The sequence below is a fragment of the Cyprinus carpio genome, chromosome B23, assembly GCF_018340385.1.
Source record: "Cyprinus carpio isolate SPL01 chromosome B23, ASM1834038v1, whole genome shotgun sequence".
NCBI classification, from domain to species: Eukaryota; Metazoa; Chordata; class Actinopteri; order Cypriniformes; family Cyprinidae; genus Cyprinus; species Cyprinus carpio.
Window position 1 is genome coordinate 19,645,397 of NC_056619.1, and position 18,327 is coordinate 19,663,723.

An 18,327-nucleotide genomic window follows, 5' to 3' on the forward strand; every position below is an offset into this window, starting at 1 on the left:
GTAGGTCATGCAAACTACTACTCGCATCACAGTACTTATTATACCACCAATTAGAAATAGAAGGATGTCTAATGGGGGCGCGTATAATTAGCCCAGGTGCTCTTTTCAATTGACTTTTTTTTAGTAAACCTGAGTCACACTGTCTCCTGCAGTCCCACAGTTCACGATGCCTGTGCTCTGATTGGATTAATGTAGTACAGATCTTGTGACCATCTCAAATCAGCGCTAATCTCCCAGTGGGAAAACTTTAAAGATCTAATTTTAGCATGCTGTCTTTTCCTCTCTAACAATATCAAAGAGAAAAGCAACCCTCTGGGGCCGATCGCTCCTAACGTATTCCCCCTCCTCTCAGGAAGCCCACACTCTCTCCTGAGATTTGCACTTAAAGCACAATATAAACTTAACTTCACGCCCTATAATTAATCTGACGAAATACTGCTAACAGAGGCTGTATTTTCAATAGCAAATATGGCCCATCTTCTTCTGCTTACAAGTAAGATGTCATTTTAATATAAATGTTAAGTTTTAGAACGGTAGAACTGCATGTTTTCCCTCTGAATGTAAATGCACACGCTTACTAAAATCAGATGTTATCGTGACCTCTAAACATAATGGCTGAATGGGACGTTGAATGCCACTGATTTTTTTTATTCTGCTGTCCTTGCCACCCTTATCTGCCAAAATCCTGCTGAGGTGAACAGTATCAGTGCTTTGCCACCCATCAGCTCAGAGGGCAATGCCACCTGGGTAAGGTCAGGAGCCTATAACACACACAACACACTTACATTTTCCGACAGTATAAAGAACACCACCACAATATAGTGGTAAAAAATAAAATAAAATTAAATAAAAAAAAATTAAATTAAATAATGTGTTATCATAATACATTTGCAAAAGAAATACAATTTCAATTAAAAATACCAATAGATATGACAGTAGATAATGTCTATCACATATGAATAATTTCCATAATCATATCGATGTACATTTAAAAATTAATAAAATTATTTATTTATTTATTTCCAATAATAGGATGGAAGAAAATAATAATAAATAAAAGACAATAAACAAAAAATAGTTTTTACCGTAATACTGCTTACAAAACAATATGGTAATACCATTTTTTGGCAGTAATTTGGTTTCCAATTAGGCTGACACTTTTAGGCCATATTTCAAAAAGAACAAATCTGTTATCTTAGTTTTTCTACTTTACATTATATAATTTTGTTGCTCAATTTCACTTCAAGCATGTACAAATTTAAGTTGAGGCTTTAGTACGAATGCAAATCAGTATACATTTACAATATTGACCATCGTACTTTATCAGTCATCAGTCATACATTTAAATTCATTCATATTTTAAATTAAGGTTCTTTAACAGTTGTAAGTCATTCATTTAAATATTCAATGTTATCTGCATTTGAGTGATATATTGATATTAGTGCTGTCAGATCAAGTAATAACAATTAATTGCATCCAAAATAAAATATTATGTTTACATATGCACAGATACATGTATATTGTGTAACAATTTAAAAATAATTTAATAATAATAATAATAATAATTATATAAAAACACCTAAATTGTAGCATAAAGTAAAAATCTATTTATATATGATTTATATTAATAACATGTATGTGTGTATTTATATATAAATAACCTAAATATACACAGCACACACACATATATGAAAAAAAAAAACAAAAAAAAAACTTTATTTTGGATGTGATTAATCGATTTGAAAGCACTATTTCATATTAAAATATTTTTTGTTGTTATTATCGTTAACTTGTTATATATATATATATATATATACAGTGAAAATCTGTATTTAAAAAAAACATATTTCTTATTATTATCATCATCATTATTAATATATTTATAAATTATGTTATAGGAATTCTATATAAATGTCTTGATTGTAGTACACATACAGTAAAAATCCAGTTAAAACAATGTTTTTCATTTATATATACACACACATAGTATATTTACTAATACACATAGTAATTAAATGTTTTAATATTTACTTGCATTAAATGAATATTTACCTACATATATTTTAATTAGACATTTAATATATAAAAAATACCAAGCAAGTGAATCATTGAATCAGTGCTTTTATTGATTAAATGGATAGTTGATTCATTGAAATGAACTGAACTAACAAGCTCCAGTGTGAGTTTTGCTTCTGAAATCTGTATATTAAAACATCCTTCTTAAAATTTCATACTGGCCAAGAGAGAGACAAGAGAGGATCACAAAACTACATGGTCATTAGAAAATGTCACGGCCAAATAAAAAGCGCATTTAAATAATCACAATATCCATGATACTGCGTCATTTAATAACACTGGCGAACTCAACAAGAATATATGGTGAATGTTCAATAAACATCCAAATTATCATCCAGCCCTAGCTGGAACACAGAAGCCAGATTCTCAGAGTTGCACAGCAGGGAAAAATGCTCATGGACACAAAACAAAGAATCTCACAAATCCCAGCTTCCTAAGCTCTCTAGGCTCTTCTGTGTATTCTCCAAGAGACACACTTTTTGGGGCTGGGATAGAAACCTAACCTTTCCAAAACACACAAGCTCTCATAAGGCCATCTCATCCTCTTCCTCGACACTGTTACGCTTTGTGCAGATGTGACCGAATTCTCAGGGTTTACAGAGAGACTCAGTATTTCCATCTAGGGTAATACCTCCCTAATTCCACCATATCAGTATGTTTCATTATCCTTCCTGGCCACTAGGGCGGCAATATGCACCAGCTGAGAATCTAAGCAAGCTTGAGGCAAGACAAAACTGCCAAGGCAGTACTTCTAAGAGCATGGCGCTGTTGGCCTAATTTAATTTCACCAACCGCGAGGAGAAAAATAACATTAATTAATAAGTCACAAAAACAAGAGGATTACAGAGAGCGAATGCCTCCGATGCCACTTCCTGATTGCGGTGCTGATTCAATTATAAATTAATTAATCAAGGCGCAAAACACAATTTGGACGTTGCTGTGCCACCGGCATGAAACAAACACTCGGTTTGACACTTTGACATTGTCCGTTCTCCCTTGCGTCTGGGAAGGCAGCTGTTATTTGTGTGTGTTTGTAGGGGGGCAGGTGGGAACGAGGGACAAAACCAACGTTTGTAAAGCAGGTCTCTCTCTGTCTTCATCCCTTTGGTGTCTGCTGTGGGGTGAGGACATGCCTGTTCCTGCTCGTCTAACAGGGTCTGGCCTGTCACTCAACGCTGTCGTGCCCCAAAGGGGGTACAAGTCCCAAAAGCAGCTGACGGACCCCTTGTCATTTTCATAATTGCCTACTGCAGGTAGTCTCATCTTGCTAGGAACCACAGCAGTTCTATTAGCCACATGCTAAAATGTCAACACTTACTGAACTTGCTGCTCATCAAAGGGAAAAAAATTTTAGCTGCACAAATAGATCTGTAAAGTTAACATGAAATCAAAATAGAGGCAAATTATTTTCTCAAAACACTGGATTAATCGTGCACATTTCAGTTCATGTTTATGTTGGTTTTGTTATTGTTAAGTAATTAAAAGAAAATCAGTTTCAGTAATTGAAATAAAGATGAAATCAATTCTAAAAAAAATTATAAATGTGAAAAATGGATAGAAATGGAATAGAAATATACAAAATTTAAATTAGTAAGTTTTACCACTAAAAAAAAATACTAAAATTGAAACTGAAATAAATATAAAACTTTTTAGAAATATATTAAAAAAATTCCAAAACACATAAAACCACTAAAACTTCAACTAAAATGAAAATTAAAATATAAAAAAATTTAATAAATACTATAATAATATAAATAATACTAAAATAAAACCGGTTTATGTAGAAAAAAAATAACTATTTGTCTAATCTTTAATCAAAAAGGCCAAATTGTCTCTGGATTAGAAACTATTTATCTAGAGCAGAAATAAATCTATCCAATTAGCTAAAAATGTATTTAGCTATTGCTTTAGGGTTATGTTGTACTGTAGGTAACAAAACTGTGTCAATAATTAGCGCAATGAAGATGAATTTTAGAAAATAAAATTAAGACCCAACTACATCTATTTCTTGTTAAATATATATGAATAAAAGTTGAGCGATGGTTTATCACAAGCTTTTACAAACTAAAAAGGTGTGTTTGCCATTTAACACCACATTTTCTCTTTATGCCCTTTATCTGAAAGAGATTATAATTATGCATATGATAACCCTAACAGTGTCTGGCCTCTTGTGTCTTACATCCTTTCCATGGGTTTGGCTGAGAAGACATTCTATTAAAATGAATATACTAGCCAGACAGATGGGAACCCCTGAGCTCACTTTAAGCTGCCCATTATGGTCGGGAAAGGGAAGAGAACCTACAAAAAAGTATTAAATATTAAGTCAAAAAGTTCCTGGTTCCCTCTTTTCCATCCATACTTTTAAATGAGGCCAGTAGGGCAGTTCAAAGCAGTGCTCCAGAAGACACCATTAATAACTAATGTGACACACTGTTTGCGAACAAACACGTTTGCCTGTATCTAAGGTGAAAGGTCTACAACTTCTCCACTTAACTCAAAGATGTCCAATTCTGTACACAACTCAGCTTCTCAGAGCCACAACATTCCAAAAAAAAAAACCTGCACTCAAGACTCACCTTCTTCAGCCGTCCACTCTTGGTGCCGACGAAAGCCACACAGTAGCCATTATAGACGTAGGAGGTCACCGAGGTCATGCGATCACGGCTTTCCGTATAAAGCGTGTGTCCGGTCACCAGCTGAGAGCCGCCAAGGGGCTGGTTGATGTCCAAACCGCAGAAGGAGTCATCAATAGGGACAGGCTACAGGAGGAGAAAGGTCAACTGAGTCAGCAGTTTGCTTTGAATCAAAAAGTCAAGGTTAGGTTGGTTGTTTATACAGACATCAGTAGGAGGGTGAAAAGGTTGCACTGATTTTAATACAGCGAAGCACTTTGTAAGCAAATCACATTAACCGATCCAACATCAGCTGGTTGCTTTGTTGTCAAGTGAAGTGGAATTAGGGAAGACTAAAGGTCGATTTGCATCATTTTCGGTACAAAAAAGGTACAGTTAGACAAAACTGTACATTTTTACAAACTATCACACAAAAATACTGAAATTATATACTGTGAAGATCTGTCATTTTTTAATTTTTAATTTACACACTGTGTACACACTGTTGACATTTTTTTACTTTCTCCAAAAAATAAACCAGATAAATCTGTTTGGAGTTACTGCTGAATAACTGTAAAAATTTATTCTATAAAGATCAAACCTACAGTATACACACACAAGCTTAAAAGGTTTTTTTCAGCAAGGACACATTTCTTTTGCCTCTCGTGATAAGTCATGGCAACAGATTTTGGTGGGATTTTGACAGATTTTGGCTATATTTATTTAAAGGATACGTATGCACAGAGAGCCGCTTCAGAAACTTGCGTGGCGCAGCTGGAATAAACACAAGCATTGACTAGACTGGCTGCAATCAGCTTCAGTGGCCGTATCAGAGCCACACTAAACCGCAGATGTGTGCAGTGTAAATTGTCTAAGCATTAATGGTAGTGAAAGCCCTTTATACCGGAGAGTGGCCACGTACGAAGTGTTTCTTGGAGGTTATAGTTCATTGAAGAATGAACATATGACTTTTTAAATATGCCATGTGACCTGTAAATGCGAAAAAAAAAAAAAAAAAACATTTCCATTGCAGTTTTGCGAATTATTCCTTTTGCGCATTGCCTGAAAAACCATGTCATGCACGCGTAAAAACTTTTTTGCGATATATGGGAGTTTTTGCGAAATTGACGTGTTTCCGTTAGGCATATTTTCAATTCACAATTTCAATTTGCGCAGTTTGAAGGGTAATGGAAAACTGGAGGAATGGCCACTGAAAATTCAGATTGGCCATTACAGGAATAAATTAAATTTTACAACATTAAAATATAAAAAGTTATAGTAAATTGTTATAATCTTTCACTATATTACTTGTTTTTTGTTTTGTATTTTTAATCAAATAATTGCAGCTTTAGTGAACGTAAGAGACTTCAAAAGCATTTTTAAAAAATCTTACCGACCCCAAACTTTTAAACAGTACTTTACATTCACTATGATTTTTACCAAGCATGGAAATCACTATTTAAAGATTCTCTGACATTTACAGGTCTTACAGTTAGCATGGGATTGAGTTTTACTGGTGTATCACACTATCAAGTGACACCCAACCAGCTGGAAGTTTGGGTTTGCAGAGCAGACCAGAGAATACTGACTCTCCTTCAGTTTCTGAGAGGAGACAGTAACCGGACCATTGAGTGTGGTTTCCCTAGCCAGACACTTGGTTTTCTGTTCAGCTGGGCAGACATGTTCCCGCTCTGCTCTGGCGATTCCTGCCGGGCTCTCTGACTGTTTATTACCCTGTGCTATGAGAATAGTGTAGCTCACCCTGGATGGGGACGAAAGCACATTCACACTCACTTACACACCACACCAGCCGAAAACAACACCTATACAGATGATTTAAATGATCTAGTCATCTAGTGTTTTTATAAGTTCTGACACTTTTATGTTGCTGGGATTTTTACGAATACTTGTAAACTATAACCTTTCTTTATTACCATGCCGCCTTTATTTCTGCTATGGGTTTTTAACAAGTTAATGTAAATATGATTATCATAATATTTTATTATGCAATTTCAATTGTTATAATTTTGTTAATTTAAGCAACAAAGTAAAAATTATTATTTATTGGTTGTATTTGTGACACATACTGTTTAATGATAGCTATTAGTCTTGGCAAGATAAAGACTAAAGATTTGGAAATGACACTACTGGAAATGACTAAAAATGTACAGAGACCTCTGGTTTTCCATGTGTATCAATTTTTGGACAATGTTAGTAGACAAATAAACTAGTCAGAGTGTAAAATGTGTGTTTTAAAGGGCCAAAACAAACCTATATTTTTCCCCTCGCTCAATCTCTATTGCCCTCCCCCTGCATCTCCTCCTCTCTCTCAGACACACCGATACACACCAACTTAAACTGAGAGATTGAAGCTTGTAAACATTTACAATGTAATGGGAAGGTCTATGGCCCATTTTTCATGTCGCATGCATGCATGGGCCACTATCAATCCCCATTTGAGTTTGGGCGGCGAGTTACAACACTCGGCGGTGTTTAGATTCAGGTCATCGGAGTTTGTGACTGACACTGGCCTCAAAGTGCCATGTAGAGTAAGAGGGATGGATAGTGTGCGCTCGGTCATGATGCTGAACGCAGCACTGCTCGTCCCCAACACTCCGCAGCCCTTTAATATCAGCCTGCTCGACTACAGGCTCACGCTATAAAATCTTTACTGCCTCCCAGCCCTTCACAAGCTGGGGGACGGCAATAAAGCAAGGATGTAAATGCCTTGAACTCGGCAGATCTCGTTCCAGCCCTTCTTCATCATGTTTTCTTTTATTTTCCAGTCCAAAAATAACTGCCTTACAGATTTTCAGATCTGTACCTCAAAAACAGTTGGCCTTTGACTACATTATTTCAATGTTTGTGTGCAAAGTCCTTTTTAAGTTGGTCCACTCTGCATTCATCTTGATAATGCCCTAGGGCAGCTATGTTCTAGTCTTGCAAGTATTATGCTAATTTACAGAAAATGATTCATTCTACATTTATACTTCAGTGGGAAAAGAGCAAAATATTAAAAATTGTTTGCCAGTCTTATATTGCAATAGCATCAATCATAAATGAAATCTGGCAAAGATGGCATTATAAATTTTGCTACTTTAAATATATCAGTTTGATTTGAGCTAATGTAGCAGAAGTTATATTTCTACATGCATAGAATTGAATAACCAATCAATATGATAAATATGATCCATTTTTATCGATTACTACATTCTATAAATGTTGTTCAGTTACAGAGGGAAAACAGTAATGGGACCATGTAAAACATGCAAAACAAAGCAAAAAACAAAACACCACAACACAACAAAACAAAATAATTAAATAAATAAAACCACAAAAGCACAAAAAAAAAACAAAAAAAAAACACGCAAAACAAACAAAAAATAAAATGCAAACAAAAAATACAAGACAAAACACAAACAAAACAAAAGCATTGCTTTTGAACATTCAGCATCACATTTCAGCATGTGCCCTTTGTTTGTAATCTATCTAAAGTGTCTGATTCGATATTCAAACGACAACCATTATGCTTATCACTGGAACCCATTTCCCTTGACTGCTGTTTCAGGTAGGGGGTTATTGTCCCATACACAAATCAAGAAAAGGGTTGTCCCTTTGGAAGCCACCAGATCAATAGAATGTCCTCCTTAGATCACTGTTGAAACTGGCACTGCGATAGGCTTGATCAGGCAGCCTGATGAAACGTAACACCGGCTGAATGAGTGAATAGCATCAAAGGGCTGGATGTGAAGCAGCAAGCAGGTTGGCCAGGCAGAAAGACAGTTGCAAGCTGGGCTCTGTGATAAATCTTTCATTCGGCCTTCTCAGCTTATGACTTCTCTTCCTCTTTCTATCACCCTGTGCATCTCTAAGTTTCACTTTCTCTGTAATTCAGCAGAAACACTGCTAGCCGAAGGAACTAGACTGAAGTCTGCGCACAGGCCATGTTTCCAGTGATCAAAAATAGCCTAAAATAACTGACAGGAAATTAAACAAAAACATCACAGTAGGGGATTTCTAGCAGTATTTTTTAGGTAAAACGAGCTTGAATAGCAAACGAAAAAGTCTGAGGAGGATTATTTCACTGTAAAAATATTTTCATGCTCCTACTGGTCATGAAAAGGGAGTAAAAAAAAGTTTTGTGGCAGCAAGAGGGTGATGAGTTAGAAAGCTAAAAATCTACCTGCATAAAACCATAGATTTATTGAACGACATCGACTGAGGAGTTTTTACAGAACATATATCTTCATGTTTTTATATCTCAGACCTCCTCCCAGTACCAGGATTTCTCTAGTACCAGGAGAGAAGACGCAGGAGGTTTCTAGTGCAATGTTTTAATGAGGCCTAGAAAAACATGGAGGAGGGCTGGCTGACATTATAAGCCACTGACGGCCCCCCTGGGGTCAGACAGGGGATCCTCTATGGTCCTTAATGGGGCCAGAGTGGAGTCTGATACTATGAAGACCACCCTGCTCAGACACTCAATAATGTTTTCCTCAGAGTGACAATCACCACTGACATCATGCTAATGGCAAATTTACTGAAGCTAATAAAGGATGCCCTGGAGAAAACCATGTAGCAATAGTTTGTCATTAACACTTTCTCTTAAACTTCAGGCACACACATTGCAAAACAATCACTGAGAGCCATAAAAACATACACACATTAATATATATTTATATTAGCATCAACATACCAATTGTCAGTGTGGTAACCTGTAAATTAACATACGCACTAGCGATATGCCGGTATCAAATTTTCATGTTGCGATTAATTGCTAATGCATTTATCACGGTATACTGTATTATTGCGGTATTGAAAAAGTGGTCATAATACAGTATAACAGGTTTAATAACATAGTTCTTATAACAAAAATAACTGAATATTTAAATACAATTAAGCAATGCAGAAAAATATACAAAGTTAAAATGTTTTACACAGATTAAAGTGCAAAAGAACTATAAAGACCCATAGGTATCATTTTACAATAAGACCTCATTAGTTAACCTTAGTTAATGCATTAACATTCACAATGAGCAATAGCTACATTTGCTACAGAAGTTATTAATCTTTGTTAAAAAATACAAGTCTTAGTTCATGTTAGCTCATTAAATAACACAGTTGCAACTTTCGATTTTAACAACATGTTATTAAATATTGGAATACCTAAAATTAATGAAAGTTCAGAAGAATTTTTCATTGGCAGTTTATGTTAATTAATGAATTAACTAATGTTAACTAATGAAGCCCTAATGTAAAGTTTGAATGAACAATAAAGAATCAAAACACTTTCAAACAATATCTAGACCATGTTGTTAAAATGTGTGATTAAAATGTAAAAAAAGTTTGAAAATGAATAGCCTATTAAGTCTAAATATTTAAGAATTTGGTGCTGTGATGAATACCATAGCAAATCCACAAATCTGAATGGCTATTTAAATCTATTTAAATACGTTTTAGAAAGTAGTGCAGCTGCTTTATTTATGGGGTTTCCAGGGTAATAGCTGCATTTTCTGCAGTTTAGCGCCATCTGTTGTCAGAGAGTGAATGGGCTTTCATTCAGCGCGTCTCTCTCGTGTGCCCCATGTGCTTCTCATGCATGCTTGTTTACATCATAGCGCAAGTATACGCATCTTTCAAGCAGCATACAGCGGTGTTGTGCATTTTGACAAGATGATGGGAAAAGTATTTTTAAAATGCATCCCAAATTCGGAATAACAATATGGTGCATATTCATTACTGTGATATATCGCATTACCGAATACCGGCACATCTCTAATACACACAGAGAATTATTAGTGCCTCTAATTCAGATTGTTTACAACCCCAGTTAAACAGCGAAAACTCCAAGGACTGTGGTCTTTTGGGAGCAAGACTAGTAAAGAACAAAGAAAACGCTTGAGTAATTTCATGTGGTCTTCTATATGACTTCCTGTCACATCCTCCTTTTTTTGGAAGAATTTAGGGATGTTTAAAACTAACCTACATATTTTTTTAAAACTGACTGGGAAGTAAGCCCTGAACAATTAATCTGGTTCTAGATTAAGTTGCATTTCAGCACATTTTTAAGGAGTGTCTACATAGGGTAAGAACACTGAAAAAATTAGATTAGAAATAATTTTATGGGATTTGTTGGGGTAGACTAACCCTAAACATGTCTGACATTCAATCCTGTAGGTTGCGGGGTCAACAGGATTGCTTGGATAGTATCCTGTTACACTCTTAAGAATGAAATATGGATATGCAAGAACACCAACCAGCAACATAAACATTATGATGCAGATCCTATCTTCATTCCAAAGAAAACAAAAAATTAATAAGAATTCCACATCTGACTTTTACTGAGATTTTCTAGTGAGCAGAAGCAGGCATGGGAACTGTCAGTTTCATAGAGGGCAAAATGTATATTGCACCAAGAGAACAACATTCAAGGGCAGAGAACTCAAAATAAAGCTCTTAAATAATCCATGCACACTACAAGCTCAATAAAAGCAGTACAATTTGGAAAGAGCTTCAATGATTCAGTTTTCAAATACTACAACTAACAAGGCTACACATACAAAGCTGGTTAGAGGGTTAACAAGCTAATTAGTAAGTGAGCTGCTGTGGCTAGTAATAACAAAAAAGGTTTCCTACCGCTTTGGTACAAGGTACATCCTTTCCCAACAGCCAGTTGAGTTCCAAGTTCCCCTCTCCTTGATAGCAGGACTGCATACGCTCCTTGATCTGTGCATTGATGTCCCGGATGCTGAAGACGCAGAGGGCCGAGTCATCAGGTGGATGGTGGTACTGTTTTTGACCTTTGGAAAAGACAGCAAAGAGCACATCGTCTTGAGCACTTATGTTGAGGGATGCTGCAAGCACTCGTCCAGGTTTGCCCAGGTAGGCTGCTTGTAGAAGGCGGTACTCAATTCTGTTTTGGACACAACCAATAGGCAATGAAACATAGGAGTGGAATTTGTGGTCATCTTTGCAGAGTCGGACGATTCGAGAGGTATAAAACAGGTCATTTGAGGGCCCGCTGGAAGACATGCTGTTCTCAGGCGTCTCCGGTTGCACGGTCAGGAAGTAGACAAAATTGCCACTGGCAAAACCATAGATGTAGTAGATGTCGAAATGAGAGACCAACGCCAAGGTGTCGGAGGGAATCTTGATGAGTGATGAAACAAAGTCAGTGTGTAGCTCATAGTCCAGCATTGCTGAAGACTCTGGGTCACGAGGAAGCTTCCGACTTGAGATGGTTGGAAAGTAGTCTTGCTTCCCATCCACAGCTGTACCAATGAAGAGGGTCCCATCCTTGTCCTGTGAGGGCACGATGACTCCATACATGGTGCCCGTCTGGTTGACACTGGAGAGGTAGTGCTCTTTTTTATGAGAGGGCTCCACCAGAATGAAGAGGTCATCCAACCGTAGCAGTTTGCAGACACCTTGGTAGAGGCTTCCACAGGCAAGTAGTCGGTTCTGAGAGTAGTCGATGAGTAAGAGTTTGTTGATGTTGTTGGTAGAAACCAGAGGTTCAGTGCAAGGCTGAACGATTAGTGGAGGGTAGCAGGCCTTGTTGTCATCTTCTGGACCAGTATCATGGGATACTAGGAGTGTCAGGTTGCCTGATAACTTGTAGACACGGTTGACAGCACCAATGTAGAGTGCTCCTGTCGTCTTGTGAACCGTCATGTGGTTGAAGGCCCATTCTCGTCGCTCAGGGTGAAACGTTGTAAAAGACTGTTCACAGGACACTACAGGCAAGAATAAGACTAACAACCAGCACGTAAAGGACAATTTGGAACCACATCCAGGGCTTTGTTTCAAAGTCCTCTTTGAATCCCGCTGTCCCTCCATGGTCCGAGGGACCCGACAGGTTAGAAAATGAAGAGTTTAAAAGAAGTATCAGAAGGCTTAATCTTTGTCCGCGTGGTCTAAAGGCTAACTCTGTGGTCCAGCAGCTCACCAGGGTCTTCACATTTTTCTGAAAGAGAGAAGAGCAAGAGTAATGAGTACATAAATCAGCATCAGAACATATAAACTCGCAAAAGTAAACAGACAATGGAAATTGCACCTCATTCACTAAACCAAGGCCCTCCTTTGAAAAAAAATGTGTCTACTAACCCAAGAGGTGGGTGGCTTCTCTAAGGGACAATGGCAGGAAAGGTTTATCTTCACTTTCCAAAGTAGTTGTTGGGCAGGATTACACAAAGCAGGAAGGTGGAGCACATCGTTGCAACGGAAATTAGCATGACCCGAGTCGCGCTGTTTGCAGGTTCTCCGAGACAGCAGTTTCTAAGAAGAGCATTCAGAGGTCTCTAGAGTAGCGCCTGTTTTGTCAATTACAAGATCTAACATCAAAAAAAGAAAAAGAAAAGAAAAAGAAAGGAACTGTAGCAAGAGCATGTCTGAATAGGTCTGACAAATCGTTTTAGAAGTATTCTTCTTTTAGCTGCGGAACCATTTCATTTTTTGAGTAATGCATTTATGTCAAGAAAAGCACACTTAAGAGCTTTCCTTTATGACAAATTTTAACATCACCCTCTCGTTTCTTGGCATTTGCTTCTTTCTTATTATCTACACTTCCCAACCTAGTTTGTCAGTGAGAAGAGTACATTGAGAAAAAAAAAAAAGCAATTTATGTAATAGCAGTTTGCAGAAGCCGGTATAGCGTCATCTCCCCCATATAATAAATCAAAAGGGGGCCCCCTTTCTTCTGCATTTATCCCAGGGAGTTAATTATCCAATCCACTGCACGAGGGAGGCCTGGATCTTATTACTACAACAAAGTGTGAACAAATTGGGTGCCAGTTCCATGCACCCTGTTTTTACTATCTGCTCTGTAAGGGGGCTGTTTAGCAGGATCTGAATCCATTAATTATGCTTTCCAATTCTATTCGTCTGTTTTTCTCGCTTTCCTTTTGTGTATCCCTTTGACACCATTAAGTCCAGGAGGGATTAATCATTGGCACCAGAGCAATCATCCCTAAACGAATAAGGCAGCCATTAGAGATATACAATCTACACTGTCCGAACACATTCACCATATTTCCACTCCTATTTTTCCTTCCATTTGATTTGCATGCATTATCAGTGCTAGGTAGTCCAAGAGGGCTAACAAATGTAGGCAATGCCTGCACATCATAGAATCACATATGATTAAGCAAAGCAGTCCAACAATTGTAATTAGCCGAAACATGGTGATGAGTTTAAGTAAACAGGGCTTTGCTAGTGTGCTTGAACATGTCAAGATATAGAAGCTATTGTTTGTCGCTTTGTGACTTGAATGTAGAGGCTAAAGGGACAAAGTGATCAAAGCCAGTAAATGGCATGTGCAGAATTATAAACAGTACTTTGCTTACATATAACAGAGTGCTAATATCCTAGCTTAGTTGTCCTCCTAGCTCAGTTCTGAGGTGCAGTATATTAGCATGGAGTTGTAAAACCCAGTCCCAGGGTTGGTTTTGTCCTTCACGCTGCTCTTTTGTGTGACTTCGCACATGCTGGATGTGCTGGAAGCACATGCCCCTGGAGGTGTTATCTGGCATCTGCAGAGCAAGCAACTTTCTGAAGCCTTCTGGCTTTTAGGCCTCACCTTCACAAGCACAATCACTTCTTCCCTCCAACTGTAAACCATCACCTGTTTTATCTTGTGTGATTTTGCGTGCTTAACTACCAACCCCCCCCCCTCCTTCCCTAACCCCTTTTTCCCCGTTTCCTGCTGACTGCTGGCTAGGAGCGAGTGCGCTTCTCTCTTTTTATGTCGTAGCGACAGCTGCACTGAAGAGGGGACCGAATGGTGTAAATAACGACTGTTCAAAGTTTAGCAGCAGTGCTGTCAGGAACAGAAGCAATAGGGGCTTTGTTTATTATGCTTTGTGTTGTTTCCCCTCTTTTCTGCAACGCCTGACAGGACTCTGCTTATTATGCAGCCTGGCCAAAGAATTGAATAGATGAGACTGATTTGCCTCTTAGCTTCCTTTTATTGTTTGAAGTCAGTCCTTTACATTTGGCTCTCGGAAGAGATTACCATGTCAATGTTTGCACCTGTGAATCACGGGTTGGTCACAACAGAGCCTATAGCGATAATGGCGCGACTTAGGCAGGTTTGTCAGAACAGGCAACTGTATTGCGGAGACAACAGCCCAGGCATTTTGGCAAGAGCTGTATTTCACCATGACAGTGATTCACAACCGTACAGTGCACCAATGGAAAGGTAGCAGTTGCCTCATTAGCATATCCATTATGACCTCACAACCACAAGAGACTGCTTTTATTCCAATGTTCTGCCTGTGTCTCTGGTTTGATTTGTAGCAGAGTTGCACCTGCATTAGTAAGTCCCATAAAAAGACAGTTACTGCACTCTAGGGAATACTATTTTAATAATTTAATTAAAATATAAAAAACTAAATATAAATTACATTAAATGCAATAATATATATATTTTTTTTACATTATACCATGATTTGGCAGATTTTGCCACCCCCCCCCCCCAAAAAAAAAAAAAAAACAGCACAGAGCTTACTACAATTTAGAAATCGAGTATACTTTATCGCAGGTACAATTTGGATTTAAAGCACTTGATTTCTAATGAAGAACCCATTACTGACTGTTATTTTAGTTCCATCTGACTGAGCATCAGCACATGGTTCCACCGAGTGTCGTTTTATCATGTGAAAATCCATCCCTGGGTTATAATCCTCTCATCACATTTACATTAAACTGACCTCCGGGATACAATGCTGTTCAGATGGGATCCAAACTTAGCACCACTAATCTCTCGTGAACCATGGCGAATTCGAGGCTATGCTTCTAAAAGATTCCTCTGCTGAAATGTGCACAGGCACAGAGCTGATTTTTCAGGCCACATTGGTATCTTTTACACTGTGGTATCCAACTGGATAAAGCTCCAAAAGGGGGTCATGGAATTTTCTCATGCGTTATATCCGAATACACGGCCTTGGATTTCAATGCGGGGCTAAATGTGAGCGTACAGACTGAATGAACAGGAAAACTGCTGCATTCCAGTCAGCGCTGAGACTGTGATTACTGTACAGGAAAACTGTTGTTTTCCTTAATGAACACTAAGGCAAAACAAACCACATGTTAGTGCTGTATAAACACACAGTGGCCTTGACTAACTCTGTGCAGTTCTCTCATCTATAGAGTATGTGCTAATATAATGATCAGATTCCTGCCAGGGACATTGCGGTAGCTTCCGAATCTCTGGAAGTACAAACCATCTTTATATTAGCGTTGGCATAGAGACATCAGAATTGGTTTGGGGATGAAAGAGTAATGCTATGTTGTGATTCATTGCAGACTCTACCCACAATTCAAAGCAAAAGCCAACCGTTTCAATGGACAGAAGGGTAATTTTAAGCTCTGAGGGCTGATCTCTGTATAGAGAGCCCGGCTCATACAAGTGCAAGTGAACCCCCTCCTGCCTCCCCGTGTGCCGTGACATATTTTCCCTCCTTTTATAAGCTACTTAACAATAGAACCAAAGTTGTTTGATCTTTTAAATTCATATTTACAGCTATTGTACTGCTTCAGATAAAAAACCTAAACCACAATCCCGTTATGGCGGAAAATCCTATTAATTGTTGTGCAATAGGAAAAAAATTACACTTTGGAATTTCATGCCTGGGATTAATCCATCATTCCTAATAACGACTAATCTTTGAGCATGTGATCTTAATGGTTAAATAAATACCAATAGTCATACAGGCATAGAAATGAAAGTTATTTAAGCAGACAAAATCAAGCAGCAAGGAAAAAGAAACCGAAGTTTGAAAAGTTGCTGCATTTGAAAAGGCTGATCGCTTGGCAGCGAAGAGTCTTATCTCTGTTGCCATTTTTTTAGCAGGTTAAAAATAGAAAGTCTAATTTTCCTTGAGGGAAGCAGCACTTTGTGGGAGTGCGTCTAAAAACGATTAGTAGGAGAGGTTAGTCCATTAGTCTTTATTTCTTCCCTGACATTCTCTGGTGGTGATAATGAGAGGCTTTGTGAGAGCAGGGTGTCGTGGCAGTGTAGTGATATTTATAATTTCTTTTGTCTCTGCGGGAGCTCCGGCTGCGCCAGTAATGGCTGCTTCTCTCTCTGTGCCAGCTCCCACTGCCGAGCGCATCCATTCCCCCATAGGGAAATGACACAGTGTGAAGTAGGGACAGATTACACTCTCACTGACCACATGGCTTCCTGTTGGTCTTCTCTCGCCTACTCAAGCACTTTTGTACTCTTCTTCCACGGAACTATTGGCCGAGTATTGGAAAAAACAAGACTTTGAGTGCAAATTGTAAAATTACTAGCAAAAAAGCAAATAGCAAATGTATTAATTTACTTTTACTCAAAGTCAACTTGAAATCAAACTGGACCCTATTTATTTTCTAAATACACGTTTCTGGTCTTATTGTGAACGATTTGTTGGTGCATGTTATTATGAAGTTGTTATGAAGTTTTAAAAGTAGTATTTTGCAGTCTTTTATCCAAATGTAAATACGTTCTTTGCCTCTGAAGTAACTCTCCTTTTCAGCTGTCCCCTTCAACTATCAAACAAAATAAAATAAAACAATAAACAAAACTAAAATAATATAAAACACATAACATAAAACACAACAAAACAAACCAATACACAACACAAAAACAAAACAAATAAAACATATTTATTTATTTATTTTAAAAGAATATAAACAAACAAAAAAACAACAGAGACCACTTTTGACTATGAAATCTATTCCTTGTGGATTAATGTATTTTTTTTCCTCTAGATTACTCGCGGGATGTTTTTCGTGTCACTTGTGATTAAAACCTTGAGTAATGCTCTCATCCATTTTCTGATTCAACTGTATGTGTCAAGCTTTTCGCTGATTGGTTTGTGCGATTTTTCGCTCAAGCTGAAATTTTTCAACTTGCACGGAAGACGTGATTGAGGCATACATCATGCATTTGCACCAATCACTTCACACAATTCGCAACATTCACATCACTCTGTGCATCTTTGCATTGACTACGTAATCTACTCTACACTATGTGGAGTGCACACGCAATAAGCATCTTGTTAAATAGTAAAAATATCATATTACTGAAGCAAATTGGTTGTAAATCCCATATCATGTTGACTTTAAGAGGCTAAAAGGCTTTAAATCGATGATGTCACATTTACCTGGCCAATCAGCCCGCTTCTTATTACCATATCAACTCAAAAAGTAGAGGAAGCCTAGGTCTCATTCCAAAGCCAATTTTAAGGAAGGAATTGCATCAGGATGCCCATTAGTAAACCGTGTATTCATTATGCAAATGTCAAAACCACTAAAAGGGACAGTCCTAATTAGAACGACTCAAGTGTTGAACTTTTGTACTGTGCGGTCAGCTACACAATGTGCATGCTAGACAATTCAATCCTTAGGCGACTTTTTAGAGACCAGTTTCCCCGCTATTATCTCAGGACACTGAGTGATACAGTCTGACTGAAACATACCAAAGTCTATTAAATCCCTCACACATTGTGATTTCCCACAAAAAAAGACATGTCAACATGACATCAGAATTAGCAGCCATCAGCAGGCGCTCTTATCCCCGAATGCAAACAAGGGTGTGCGGATCTAATCTCTGCCTTTCACCCGCAACCTGCTGCGACATCCCCGCATCCTCCAC

General features: G+C 37.8%; 1 protein-coding gene across 2 annotated transcripts in view; it reads right to left on the reverse strand.

Annotated features, from left to right (window-relative positions):
- The window catches only part of LOC109103473 (plexin-A2), a 201,994-nt gene that overhangs the window by 141,726 nt on the left and 41,941 nt on the right, over positions 1–18,327 (reverse strand). For both annotated transcript variants that reach the window (XM_042750415.1, XM_042750414.1), the window contains exons 2-3: positions 11,325–12,654; positions 4,653–4,835 (exon numbers count right to left, since the gene is read on the reverse strand). In XM_042750415.1, the coding sequence (XP_042606349.1) occupies positions 4,653–4,835; positions 11,325–12,527 (1,386 nt within the window). In that variant the 5' untranslated portion in view covers positions 12,528–12,654. The remainder of the gene's footprint in view (positions 1–4,652; positions 4,836–11,324; positions 12,655–18,327) is intronic.